At 26.6% G+C, this 14496-nt stretch overlaps 1 protein-coding gene across 5 annotated transcripts; it reads left to right on the top strand.

Annotated features, from left to right (window-relative positions):
* The first annotated feature begins 672 nt into the window (after nt 1–672).
* LOC8267961 (serine/threonine-protein kinase ATG1t) lies at nt 673–4575 on the top strand. 5 transcript variants are annotated; one of them, XM_048377497.1, is made up of 8 exons: nt 673–1069; nt 3018–3135; nt 3220–3272; nt 3373–3437; nt 3639–3732; nt 3801–3881; nt 3954–4065; nt 4151–4575. In XM_048377497.1, exons 1-8 carry the CDS (start codon nt 809–811, stop codon nt 4324–4326), a joined length of 960 nt encoding a protein of 319 aa, XP_048233454.1. In that variant the 5' UTR covers nt 673–808; the 3' UTR covers nt 4327–4575. The 5 variants fall into 5 exon arrangements, with proteins under 5 accessions (XP_048233454.1, XP_015582463.1, XP_002531795.1 ...); XM_015726977.3 differs by having other exon boundaries at nt 3214–3272; nt 3963–4065; XM_002531749.4 differs by having other exon boundaries at nt 674–1069; nt 3214–3272.
* Nucleotides 4576–14496: the final 9921 nt, after the last annotated feature.

Raw genomic sequence — 14496 nt, 5'->3', positions numbered from 1 at the left:
CATTATCCAAACCCAGTTATGTTAAGTTTTAGTATATTTGATATTTTTTTTATCATTTAGAACATTATTTTAAATTTTACTAAATTTATGTTTAGATTGTATTAATATGTTAAATATGTAACATGAATATTTGGATTTGATTAGTTTATAATTTATATTTTTTATTTATATTAATTTATATTTATATATTTTAGAATTTATTTATTGTAAATGGTTCGGTAAACAAATACTTATTTAATTACCTAAATATTTATATAAATGGGTAAAATACCTACTACCTATTTCAAGATCTATAAATATATTTAATAGTTATTTAATCCAAATAAATTTTAATCGAGTTTGGATAGTATGTATATATTTCTAGCTTGGATAATAAAACTAATTTCTTAAATAAATTTGAAACAGATTCAAATAAATATTTTTTAATTAAATTCAAGAATGGATATCTTTTAATAAGCAGATACTATGTTCATTGTCATTGCTATTCATTCACATCTCTTGAATTTAAATACGGTAAGTTTTTTGGTAACTTATAATTTTTTAGCACATGACTTGTTCCTTGCCATAAATTGTCAAAAGGTGAGTACTTATTTTTAAATGTGAAAATAACTGGATAAAATTATTATACTGTAAATTTTCAGAATTTATTTTATAACTAAATTTGAAAGCTCAAAGTGTGCTCAAGTGTAGTTTAAGCGCTAATTTAATCGTGGTTCGAAAGGATAGGGTCCAATTCAGACCGTACTGTTACCGTTAGAGAACCAGAAAGTACCCAAATCAATTACTCATCAACTTCTCTGAACCAGAAATGAACCTTGATTTTTGCGATGCTTCTAAGATCGATGATTCTAAGATAGTTGGTAGCTATTTTCTGAAATCAAAATTAGGAGGGAGTTCTCTATCCACTGTATGGAAAGCAGAGCACAGAATTACGGGTGAAGCAGTAGCAGTGAAGCAAGTTTACCTTTCTAAACTCAATAAGCATTTGAAGAATTGTTTGGATTGTGAACTTAATTTCTTGTCCTCAGTCAATCACCCCAATATCATTCGGCTTTTTCATGTTTTCCAGGTTGGCTTCAAAATTTATCAACTTTATTCTACCTTTATTTTGCTTATCTTATGATTTTTAAGAGTACCCTTCTGGATTTCACCTTGATTTGTTCATGTTGCTGGCCATGGCCAGTGGACTGATGGGTAGTTTCTCAATTTGGAATCTGTAGTTTAAATATTCATTTTAAGTGTTTAGTTTATTGAATGCATAAGATTGGTTTTCTGCAATTCTTTTACTTGTTTATTCTTTAACTTGTAATTTTAGGTCTATTTCTTTGCAATATTATGATGGAATTTTGAATAAAGATTTGAGCTAGAAAGTTGTGTACTTTGAATTCTATTTTGAGTTTCTTTAACACTGAATGTCCATGTTCAACTGACAGTAACCTCATATATGAAGTGTTTTGAAATGAAAATCATAACCAAATAAATTTTCTTTTTGGAGTAAAGACTAAAGCTGACTCTTCAAATGCGATCAATGCTTAGTTGATTTGCTGAATAAATTTGATACAGCACTTTTTCGGCAATATGCTATATTACCGGATAATATATGTATGTCCATAGTTTAATTTGGCTCAATATATTACTTCCAAGATGTTGTCCAAGGAATACATCCCTTTCCTTTTTTTCTTTCCCCCACTCTCATCAAAGGTCTTCCAGCTAAAAACTGAAGGGATAGGTGTTCATTTTGGGATTATGAATATCCCTTTCTTCTGGTAGTGTAACTTCTAAAGTTTAAAATTCAGGTAAGTAAAGAAACAAAAGGAAAGTAAGGGTTTGGTTTGATCGGGAACTTGAGAAAGGCGGAAGGCACTTATTGTGTTTAGCGGTTGGTAGTGAAGTATTGCCCCTGAGAACACTTGATGCAATAAACATAGAAATTACAGAAAACAGGTTATACTTTAAAACAGTAAAAGACAAAGTATGAGAGAATAAAAGGATTAGCCTGTATGGTGAAGTAAAAGACAAAGGGACAAGAAGGAAAGAAAGGGAAGGAGTGTTAAATTGTGTGGAAGAAGTGCATCTTCCAAGGTTTCATTCTTTGCTTTGGGAGGCCAAGGGGGGCGGGGATACATTGGATTGTAGGTGCTTTCCTTGCAATGTGATTCTGAAACAGTAAAATACTTTGCTAATCATACTTGGAGCCAGGGGTTAGGTGTGATTTGCCTATAATTCAAGGGGAAAATAATGTTTTCTGGGAAAGACACATGTTCTTTTTCATTCCCTAGTTGATATTTTGGTGAAAACATTAGAGTGAGGCTTTGAAGGACAAGATCTTTACTCTTATTAATTGTTAGCTTACAGTTCTTGAACATGTAAATGGAGGGTTCTAGTGAATAATTTTTGATGTTGTAGAATTTGTGTTTGAGTATATGGGTTGCATTCCCCTGGTCCTGTCATAAAAGAAAAGGACAGGAAGAAAGGGAGGAATGGAAAAGAAAAAAAAGAATACGAGGAGAGATTATTCATTATCATCTAATTCATATACTGGCTTTGGCTACATGATCACATAATAGGATCAAACTCTGAAATATGAGAATTATTTTAATGAAAAATTTCCGAGACAACGACGTGATAAAAAAATATCTTGTTAATGTTTTTGTTTTGTTATTAATTTCAAATATCCTAATTAATGCGGAATTTCCTCTTTAAGAAAATAAAATCCTCATTATTCAAATAATTCCTTATAATCAAAATTTTGAATGTTCTGGCCTTCTATTATTTTATTTCTACATCATGAATTGTCTCATATAGATTGCAGAAAACATTGGTAACTTTGGAAATTCTTAACTGAATCAAATTGTAAAAACCTGCAATTTTGTTTGGTCATCTTTCCTTAATTTTGCAAATGGAGAATCCCTTGTAGGTGCAACTTTGTACCATCTTCCAAATTGCCCCGTTTTCTGTTATCTGTGCTGCTCAGTTGATGTGCATACGAAGTACAAACTAATTCACCTCACTTTTAGGCTGAAAGTTCTATATTCTTGGTTTTGGAATTTTGTGCGGGAGGGAGTCTATCCTCCTATATTCGACACCATGGAAGAGTGCAAGAGGAAATAGCTAGAAGATTGATGCAACAACTTGGTATTTCATTTGAAATCTGTTTTCTTTGTGAAAAGTATCTATCGCTATTGTTACATGTAATTTATACATCTCATGCAGGAGCAGGTCTGGAAATTCTACATAGCCACCATATCATACATAGAGACTTGAAACCAGAGGTATGAGAAGTGTTTAACTTTGCATTTCCCTTTACTATGAAGGAGTTACTAGTTGGTGCATCCTTGAAATTGACTTACATTAGTCTCATTGTATGAACAGAATATTCTGTTATCTGGTCAGTTTGCTGATGTGGTTCTCAAGATAGCTGATTTTGGTTTATCAAGGTAAATTAGTAGTAGAATTCAAAATGGAAAAGGGACTGGGAAATGTCAGGTCTTTGGTTTAGCTATTGTTTTGTGAAATTTTCAGGCAGACCAATGCATATCTGCCTATTTATTTTTCCTTTATGAAAGAAGATTCTGCCAGAATTTTCTTGAGAAAGTATCAGGCAATTTAATCAGTTGTTATTTTCTTCCATAAAACAGAAGGGTGCAACCAGGCAAGTATGCGGAGACAGTTTGCGGGTCTCCATTATACATGGCACCCGAAGTTCTTCAATTCCAAAGCTATGATGACAAGGTGAGGATTTTGTTGTTTATTTGCTTTTATGTGAATTAGAATACTCTGAAAGCAACTTCGTTATTTAGGCTGACATGTGGAGTGTTGGTGTAATTCTTTTTGAGCTTCTTAATGGTTATCCGCCTTTCCATGGCAGGACTAATTTTCAGGTAGGACCTTTTCCCTGATTCCTTGAATTACTTTTTATCTCCAATCTTTGTTCAAAGCATTCTTGGCCTCAGTTGCTGCAGAACATCAAATCATGTGCATGCCTTCCGTTTTCTCAATTCATCCTTCCAACATTACATCCAGACTCGGTTGATATATGTTCAAGACTACTTTCTGTAAATCCAGGTTTAGCATATTCCCCATCTTCAATGGATTTATTTATTCGCTATTGAACTGTTTATAGAGTCATTGGATTTTTCTGTTGCTGCAGTGCATCGATTGTCCTTTGTTGAGTTCTATAATCATAGGTTCTTGAGAAAGGAAGAAAAGGAGCATGGAATCAGCAGGGAGAATCGACTTAATACCCATTTCAGTTTTGACTTCTGCTCTGTTCTCCTTACAATGCTAGTATATCTTATACGTAGTCATCCGAGTTGTCTCAGATAATCCCTTGTGAGTCCACTTGCATGCTGTGCCATATAGCTGCTCTGCAGGTTTGGTGCTAAATCTTTTTAAAATTTGCTCTAGTTGCCAAGTTATCAGGAAAAAGATGGCTACCGTGCAATTTACATGTCTCTCAGCTACAATTGGTGTACTCTAGTTCATCTGTGTACAGTTTTGTATATCATGTTATATGATCTTGTACTATGATTTTGTGCAGTAACTAAAGAAAAAGAAGCTTTTACTTTAGGAAAATTATTGCCTAATTATGATGTATGTCCCTACCTATTCACCAAATTGATCGATGATTTACCCATATTCATAAGTTTTAAAAAATGAGGTAGGTGTCAATTATTAAATACCAAAGTGTAAAACATTTATTTGTATGTGTCAATCAGCAAATACCAAAATGTAAAATATTCATATATATGAATTTTTTATTTGTTGTGGTGTACACACTAGGTTTAGGTAATAATTTCTCTTTACTTTGTCCTTCGATGACTTAAGATTTATCTATTTATCTTTTCAATGAATTGTTTTTCTCTGTATTCCTTTGGACGACTCTTCCTCTGGAATAATCTAATGTTCCATATTTTATTTAAAGGTTTTGAACCGTTCAGTTTCTTATAAATTTGATTTTACATGGTATCTATTGAAATTTATTGAAAAATTTAGCAAAAGAATTTGTATATTTTGATGTGTTAAATAATGACTAAAAAAATCACTTTAAGTAAAATAAATATCACATTTGAAATAAATTATAGTAACAAGAGAAACTTTGAAAATTAGATATGAAATAAAGTAGATGAAAAAATAAAGTTGAGGTTTTATTAAAAATTAATATGAAATTTAGTTGGAATTCTATTAATTCAATTATAATTAATCCATAAATTTAATTAAATAAAATTTTTATTTAACCAAATATATAAATTTTAGCTTTACAAATTAATTTCATGAAATTTTTTTTTTTTGTCTTATATATGCTATTTTTTTATTTTTTGTCTATTTTTTGGTTTAATAGATAATGAATGTTTAGAAACTATTATTTGTGTCTATTTGATTCTAGACAGTATTGTGTTTTTCATTAAATTAAGGAGATCTTGTTTAGTTTTGTATTATTTTGTTTATAGTTTATTGTGAATGATACGTTTTACTTGATTTTACATATTGCTAACAATGTTTTTTTGTATATATGATTTTCTTTTGGTCGTCTGTGTTTAATTTTTGAAATGTAATCTTTTTTCTTTAATGTTACTGAATTTATGGGTTATATATTTTTTTTCATTTTTTCGTTGTTTATCTTATTTTTGTTGTTTATATAGTTATAGACATCTATATATTCATTATATCTTGTTTACTGTATATTTTAAATTTTATTTTATTTTTCGTTTGCATTTTTTTTTATAATATATTATTGATTTATTTCTTATATTTCTATTTTTATTAATATTATATTCAATATATAAATGTTTTACTTATATATCAATCTAAATTACTTGAACTAATTTTCTAGAATTTCAAGATATATACTTACAATAGCACCTCTATATACTAATTATGAATTTAACTAATTTTCTAAAATTTTAAAATATATACTGATAGTAACACCTCTATATACTAATTATATATTTTTCCTATATATTTTAAATTTTGTTTTATGATTATTTTGAAACTTCTTTTTTATAATTTGTTTTTATTTATTTCTTATTTTTATAATTAAATTAATATAATAGTCACTATACAAATATTTTATAAGATATATTTCAATTACATATGACTTTAAAACTAATTTTTTAAAATTTCAAAATATATACTTATGGTATATTTCTATGTACTTCTATCTTGTTTATATTAAGTTTTTTAACTTTTTTGTGTTGATTGATTATGAGTCGATTTTTAATTTATTTTGATTTGATTTTAGTTGTTTTATAGGATAAGTACAAATTGGAAACTCAACTATTAGCAAATGTGGCATGTGGGCTATTTTTCTTAATAAATTATTTTTATATTATTTACATGATCAAATTATGAAAAGAATATACAAAAAGTAAACCCAGCCTAATCTCATTTGCTTCTCTATCCTCTCATTCTTCATATTAATTTTCTCATTCTTTTCTTATACAGTCTTACACACCATAATCATTCTCTTTTCTCACCAGTTCTATAAAAAATAAAAAATAAAAAATAAAAATCGTTTTCTCTATTTTTTTTTTCTTTTTCCTTATATGTGCTTCTGATTTGGATGAAAAGATGTAACCACTTCTTTTTTAATTTATTTATCTTTAAAGAAAATGAAAAGAAGAAAAAAAGCAGATGAAATGCGTAGAAGTTATTTTGTTAAAATATGAAAGAGAGTCTCTATTTCTCTTGTGTTAAGATTTTGAGTTTTTTTTTTTTTTTTTTATTTCCTTGTTAAATGGTTCAGTTTTTCAATTGATATAAATAAAAAATAAGTTTATTTAATTTCTGTAATATTCGTATTTCAATTTTTATCTTATTTTTTTCTTCTTCATCTCAATTCTTTTAAATATTTTCTGATGATATTTTTTGAGATAACCAAATTGAAGATTTTGCATTATTAAAAATTCTTCTTTCACTCTTATATTTAAGTGTCAATAGAATAATCTGTCAAACTTAATGAAAACACTTTAATTAGTTTTGTAAATAGTTGTCAAGTGTTGTCTATGGCACAAATGAGACTTTGAACATAAGGGAGGTAAGTAAATCTCTGTAAAAAAAAAAGAAAAAAAAAAACCAAGTATTTGGCAGTGTAATTGTTACCCAAATATTTTTTTATTAATAAAACTGAAAGTGGGTCCCACTCATCCAAATCAATGTTAATATTAGCAAAAGGATGTCAGCCTAATCACCCACCTCAGCTAAACTAACACCCGTTTGTGCTGGATATCACATAAGAGTTTAAATGATAGTTTTTGAAAAATAAAGTTTCTAAAGAAATCAAGGAATGAGTTGGCCCACTAGTTACAGTTTAGGAGTCTGGCTAGCCCCTTTCCCTTTTTTTTCTTATTAAAGTTTATTAATTTCATTTGTTATTTATTTATAATTTTTTATTTTTATTTTATAGTTATGACAATATTAAGTTAAAAGAGAAGATTATTTTATTGAAAAGATTGTAATATATTTGGTTTGTGAGAAAATTAATATGATTAAAAGAACTTTGAGCAGTTAGAAATTTTTAGAAATATTTATTTTGGCTATTTTTTGGATATTCCTAATTTCAAAATTCAGTCAGCAACTAATTCATTCATTGTTTTTGAATGAGATTAATCAGCCTCGAGATGATGAGCCGTCGATGAATATTAATGGAATTAAGTTGAGATTTGGTATTTAAAAATTTACTTTGATCAGTAATCTGAATTATCAGTGTGCTTCTAATTAGTTGGATTATGCTAGTGAGCATACTGATTTGTTGGAGAAGTACTTTCTACAGCGAATAAGCAGTCTTTAGAAGAGTGTTTTATATTCAAGAGGTGGACTGACAACAATGAAAATCTTGTGAAGTTGGTCGTGTTATATTTCATTCATCTTTTTTTTTTTTTATTGAATTCACCTAACATCAAATTTATTGATAAAACTACTTTAATTTGGTTGGTATTGGTGATTCAATCATTATGCTTGGGGGAATGATATATTTGATGTTATTATTGATTCCCTAAAAAAGCAGGTGGTTTGAAATGAAAAAAAAAATGAAGGATTGGAATGTTAAAGGGAAACTTTAGAGTTCATACTATGGGCTAATCGGTTTTCTCTTGCTGTTTAGATTTGGTTTTGTGAATGTTGTCTGAAAAGTTTTATGTTTTGTGTAATTCGAGGATTTCATGGATTCTGAATGGAGTAATTATAAAAATAGTGTTTCAACTTGTTAAGATTTGACAATAAAGTGTTTAAACTTTTAAAAGTTATAATTTGGTGTATGAATCTATTAAATATTTACGATTGAGTGAATATAGCAAGTCAACAATAGGTCACAGGTTATCCATATCAGCTTATTGCAAAATGGTGCATCAACTTATTAAAATTTAATAATAAAGTGTTTAAACTCTTCAAAAGTTACAATTTAGTGTGTAAAATTAAAAATTATTAATATTTGAGTATATGAAACCAGTCATTATATATATACAAAATCTCTATTATATTCTTATAGTGAAATATAATTTTTACATGAAAGAGAGTAAATCTTTCGTTTAAATAATAAAAATTATAAAGATAGATAAATTTATATAAATAAATATTATATAGATAAAATTATTTGAGTGCTTTGTGATTTTTTATTTTGTTTTTAATTTGAGTTGATTGTTTTTATTACTTTTTGCAATTAAAGTTGAAGAATATAAATTCTCGTGCTGAATAGAAAGAAAAAGTAAAATTGGATGGTATGTTTTTGAGAAAAGAAACAAAAAGCTGTTTAGGAAGAGAATGAAGATTCTAATAATTATTTTCAAGATTTTTTTCTATATTCTTCTAAATCTAGTGAACTGTCTAGTTTAAAGCAACAAAAAAATAGTATTCATTTGAGGTTTATGAAAAGAAGTTGGATATTGTTGTATATGAGCAGAAGTTAAATCTTGAACAAAAGAATATAGCTGAAAATTTTAATTTGCTGAAGAGTTGGTCAGAAAGACAATTTGCTTATGCCTTTATTGAATCTTTTGAAATCAAGTCTAGGCGGTTATCATGGAATTGGTTCTGAAATTGGTGGTACAGATGTTCCATACCTTTAATTTTTTGTTATTTATTTTTAATATAATTACTATACACCTATTATATATTTGATATATACATAAAATATACTTGATAATTTTATTTCTCTTTTCAGTCTAATGAAACTCAACATCAGAAAAATTATGATAGTAATGGAATTGAAAGAAAAGGGTTGAGAGTGACGATAAAGAAAATTATGAAAAATATGATAAGGGTTCATTTATTTTGTAGTATTTTAATTTTTATGTATTTTTTATGTTATATTTTATTGGAATTATTTATCCTTTATGCATATTATAAAGTTGATGAAAAGAAAGAAGATTTTAGTAAGAAGGATAAGAAAGATGATAACAAAGATGACGGTGATGATGCTTCTACTAATACTCTTAGTTATGATAGGGATGATGATGGAGTTAATAATGATACTTACAATGTTTTTAAAGATGATGGTGGTGGAGAAAAGAATATGGTTGATCCTAAACATATAAATGATAAAGTATGTTTATTTTTAAATATATATATAAACTGTGTTTTTCTTATTTATTTTTATGTTTTAAGAATTTTAGGATTGTATTGATACAATGATATTGATAAATTTGTAAAAAAATGATATTGCAAAGCATAGTAGTTCATACCTTTTTGATAATAATGATATAAATTTTCTTGAAGCAACTATTGATTCTGCTATTAAAAAAGTTAATAAAATTAGATCTGTTCAGATGTGTTTTCATTTTGATTTTATATTATTTTGATTTAAGTATATTGTTAGTATATTTTTGCTTTATCCCGATATTGTATATATGTGTGTGTTGGTTACTCCTGAGGTTGAAAGGCGGGTTACTAAACCTGGTTTATTTTGTAAATCTTTTTTTCTGAATGAGTTTAGTCCGTCTAAAAGTGATAGATTATCTATGCCTAAGAAAGTAAAAAGTGTTTTTAAGGTTAAAAGGTCGCCGTTAGATAATTCTTTGAAATTTATGCATGACAAATGAAGAGCGTATGATGAGTGGATTAATAAGAGATTAAAACAGAATAAATAATATTTTTTTCATTATTAAATTTTTATTTATATCTGTAAATTTTCTTTTATGTAGTAATTTTATTTTCGTATTTTTAGAAAATAAAAATTATTAAGTTATTGGTAATATTATTTTATCTTTTGAAGCTTGGTGCTGCTCATATTATGAGTATAAGATATGGGTTTATGATTTGCAAATTATTGTCATCTTATTTTTGAATAAGTATGTTGCTTTTTTTGAGATTTTTTATTTTTGAAGTTCTTATTTTATAATTCTAAAGTTATTTTATATAGTTGCTTATATCTTTTATATACTTAATATATACTTGAGGTATACTTATATTTGCACTTAATATATTTTTTTTTTATGTCTTTGCAGCAAATTAATATTATCTATTATTATTTGAGCAAAGAGGAAAATACTATACTAGCTCAACCATAAGGTTTACGATAATTGATTTTTTGTTCAATACGCGAATTAAGTTGTTGTATTCATTATTTTTGAAAAACAGAGTTGTTTCTTTGAATAGTTGCTTGATGGAGCATATTCTGGGGTATAGTTACTTTGCAAAATAGCATGGGTGGATGTTGATCATATTCTTTTACATGTTTATGCATCATTTACGGATTATTAGATTTTGATTCATTTGAGCTTTAAGCATAGGACATTATTTTTTTATAACTAGGTGGGCGGCGCGAAGAATGTTTCACTTGCAAAAATTGAAGTTTAAGCTTATAGTATTCTATTGTTGTACTTTTTAGTTTTGCTCGACTTTGATGTTGTACGGAAGATTTTAATTTTTCCATTGGAGCTTATGTTGATAAGAAGTCAACAAATTCGTTTGATGTTGAGATTGTTCGAAATATACTGCGGCAATTGAAGAAGTAATTTTTATTTTTATTTTTTTATATTATTATTTATGTTATTATATTTTTTATTTTTTTATAGTGATTGTGGAATCTTCATATGTTTGCATGCTAAGTATATTATTTTTGTGAACGAGATGCCAGTTAAAGATTTCAATGTTGCTCAACATCGAATGAGACTTTCAATTCCGCTCTTTCATTATGCTAAATCCAAAGAAGATGAAGGTTTTGAAAGTGAATATGAATCATATGGGAAAAGACTAAAAAAGATTTGAGAAGAAATTTACTATAACTTTCAGTAAAGTTTGTTTGTTGATATTTTGTATATGATGGACACGTTTTTTTTTTTTTTATAATTTTAGTAATAGGTTTATTGATTGGATCGTTTAATTTGATGCCAAGTAGGTTTTATTTTTTTAATAAATTTTACGTTGCTTGAACTTATTATGGATGATTTATGTATATGCTGAAAATTTATTACTTTAGTTTAATTGCATAATTGTTGGTATTTTTTTCATATATAGAAATCATCTATATAAGTTCAAACAACCTAAAATCAATTAAACATAAAATAAAACCGACTTAGAATCAAATTAAACTATCCCATTAGTAACCTAATAATAAAACTGTAAAATATATTTGCCCATCATTATGCAAAATATCAACATAAAAACTCTATTAAGAGTTACAACAAATTTCTTTCTCAAATTTTGTTTGATCTATCCACTTTCTTAATTTTTCTATATGATTCATATTCACTTTCAAAACCTTTATCTTCTTTGGCATAATAGAAAAGTAAAATTGCAAGTCTCATCCGATGTTAAGCAACGTCGAAATCTTTAGTTGTACTCTTTCCCACGAATGAAGTACTCAACATACAAATATATGAAGATCATATAATCACTAACAAAAAAAAAAAAAGATAAACTAAAAATAAAAAACTTAATAACATAAATAATAATAAAAAATAAAAAATTACTTTTCACTTGTGGTAGTATGTTTTAAACAATCTCAATGTCAAACAGATTTATTGGCTTCTTTTCGGCATAAACTTCAATAGAAAAATTAATATTCTTCCCACTGTTCAATAAATTATACGGAAATAGTGTCTTCTCCTTAAAACTCAAATGAATCAAAATCCAATGATCATTAATTGAGAAATGAACAGGTAAGAAAACAATATCAACATCCACCCAAGTTGTGTTGCAAAGTAAGCTATATCCCAAAATATACTCTACCAAATAGTTATTCGAAGAAATAACTTATGAATATCTGTTCTTAAGAAAATAGTGAATACAATAATTTAATTCAAGTATCAAACAAAAAATCAGTTGTCATAACCCTTACAATTGAGCTCGTAGAATATATATATATTTTTAAATAATAAAAAATAACATCAATTTGCTGTAAAAATATAAGAAAAGAATATAAGTGCAAATATAAGTATACATTAATTATATAAAACATATAAGCAACTATAGAAAATAACTTTTTTAAAAAATTAAAAATTAAAAAAAAAATTTGCATAAAAGGATAACATACTTTTTTAGAAATAAGATGATTAGTAGTTTGCAAACCATAAAATTATATCTTATATTTAATATGACTAACACAAAACTTCAAAGGAGGTGAAATATTATTATCTATAACTGAATAATCTTCTTTCTAAAAAAATCCAACCAAAATTACTGCATAGAAAAGAAATTATAAATATAAAAAATAATAAAAGAATATTAGTTATTCATCTTCTTCATTCCTTATTAATCAATGCATCATATGCTCTTTGTTTGTTTGAATCACGCATAAATTCCAAAGAATCATCCAATGGTGACATTCTAACCTTAAAAATACTATTTACTTTCTTTGGCATAGATAATTCACCACTTTTAGATGAAAAAAACTCGTTCAGAGAAAAAAAAAAATTAAAAATAAACCAGGTTTAGCAACCCTCCTTTTAACCTCAAGAGATAATAAAAAATAAAGAACCACAAACACCAAAATAAGGAACAATATTAAAGAATTGCGATAACAATTTCTAATAATAAAAAAAATTAAAAGAAAAATCAAAATCAAAATAAAGTAAAAAAAAAAAAAAACTAACAATATACCTAAAATCAAAATAGTATAAAATTAAAATAAAAAAAATCTTAAAAAAGATTTAATTTCATCAAATCTTTTAATAGCATAATGAATAGTAGCTTCAAGCACATGTGGATCAATATCATCAAAAAGGCTGAACTAGTACAATCTGCAACATCATCTTTCACAAACCTATCAACATCCGTTGCATTAATCTTACCCTAAAATTTTTAAAATATAAAAATAAATAAGAATAATAGTTTATAAATTTAAAAAATAATAATAAACATACTTTATCATCTATATGTTTAGGATCGGTCATATTCTTTTTTTAATCATCATCCTTAAAAACATTGTCGGCATCATTATTAACTCCATCATCATTATCATTACTAAGAGCATTAGTAGAAGCATCATCTTTATCGTCCTTCTTACTAAATTTTTTCTTTTTTATCAACTTTAAAATACATATAAAAGAAAAAAAAATATCCAATAAAATAACATAAGAAATAAAATAAATATATAAATTAAGATACTACAAAAAATTAAACCTTATTATTATCTTCTTTATTACCACTCTCAACTCCTTTCTTTTCAATTCTATTACTATCATCATTTTCCTTATCTTGAGTTTCATTAGAGTGAAAAGAAAAATAAAAATATCAAGTACTAGAACAACATCTGTGCCACCAATTTTAGACCTAACTCCATGATAGCCACCAACAATTCTAGACTTGCAATCAAAAAATTCAAGAAAGGTAGAAGCAAATTGGCTTTCTAATCAACTCTTCAACAAGTTTTAAATATAAGCTATATTTTTTTGCTCAAGACTTAACTTCTTCTGCTCATAAATAATAATTCCCAACTTCTTTTCAGAAACCTAAAGAAAATAACTCTTTTTCTTGCTTTAGATGGTTCACCAGATTTAGAAGAACGATAGAAATTTTTTAGAAATTACCACCAAAATATTTTTCTCAAAAAAATCATCCAATTTTAATTTTTCTTTCTCTTCAGTACGAGGACTTATATTCTTCAACTGTAAAAAGTAATAAGTATTCCTAAACCCTAAGCCTTCACGCTTTTCAAATATTTTCTCAATATTCTTGAAAAGCTTAAGGCACTTTGGTCTATACTTTGTTTACTTTTTGATGCTATTATATAAATACTCAAACACTTCATTAGCAACCCTCAATTTGAATTTTAAGACCAAAATAGAAATCAATTAACTCTTAAGTCAACATTAGGGATGTCCAAAAAAAATCAAAATAAGTATTTCTAAAAAGTTCTAACTGCCCAGTCGATAGAGTCCTTTTAATTATATTAATATTTTCATAAACCAAATGTATGATAATCTTCCTAATAAAATAATCTTCGCTTTTAATTTTATATTGTTGCAACAACAAAACAATAAATAAAATAAATAACTATAAATAAATAAAATATAAAATTGATAAACTTTAATAAAATAACTAAATTCAAATCAAACTAAA

The sequence above is a fragment of the Ricinus communis genome, chromosome 7 (assembly GCF_019578655.1).
Source record: "Ricinus communis isolate WT05 ecotype wild-type chromosome 7, ASM1957865v1, whole genome shotgun sequence".
NCBI lineage: Eukaryota > Viridiplantae > Streptophyta > Magnoliopsida > Malpighiales > Euphorbiaceae > Ricinus > Ricinus communis.
This window is presented reverse-complemented; position numbering and strand designations above follow the sequence as displayed.

Bases quoted from the DNA above. Each gene is read 5' to 3' on its own strand.
- LOC8267961 (XM_002531749.4), top strand. From the start codon at position 809: ATGAACCTTGATTTTTGCGATGCTTCTAAGATCGATGATTCTAAGATA. The intron at 1,070-3,017 runs GTTGGCTTCAAA...CCTCACTTTTAG, and splicing joins GGCTTTTTCATGTTTTCCAG to GCTGAAAGTTCTATATTCTT. The intron at 3,273-3,372 runs GTATGAGAAGTG...TTGTATGAACAG, and splicing joins ATAGAGACTTGAAACCAGAG to AATATTCTGTTATCTGGTCA.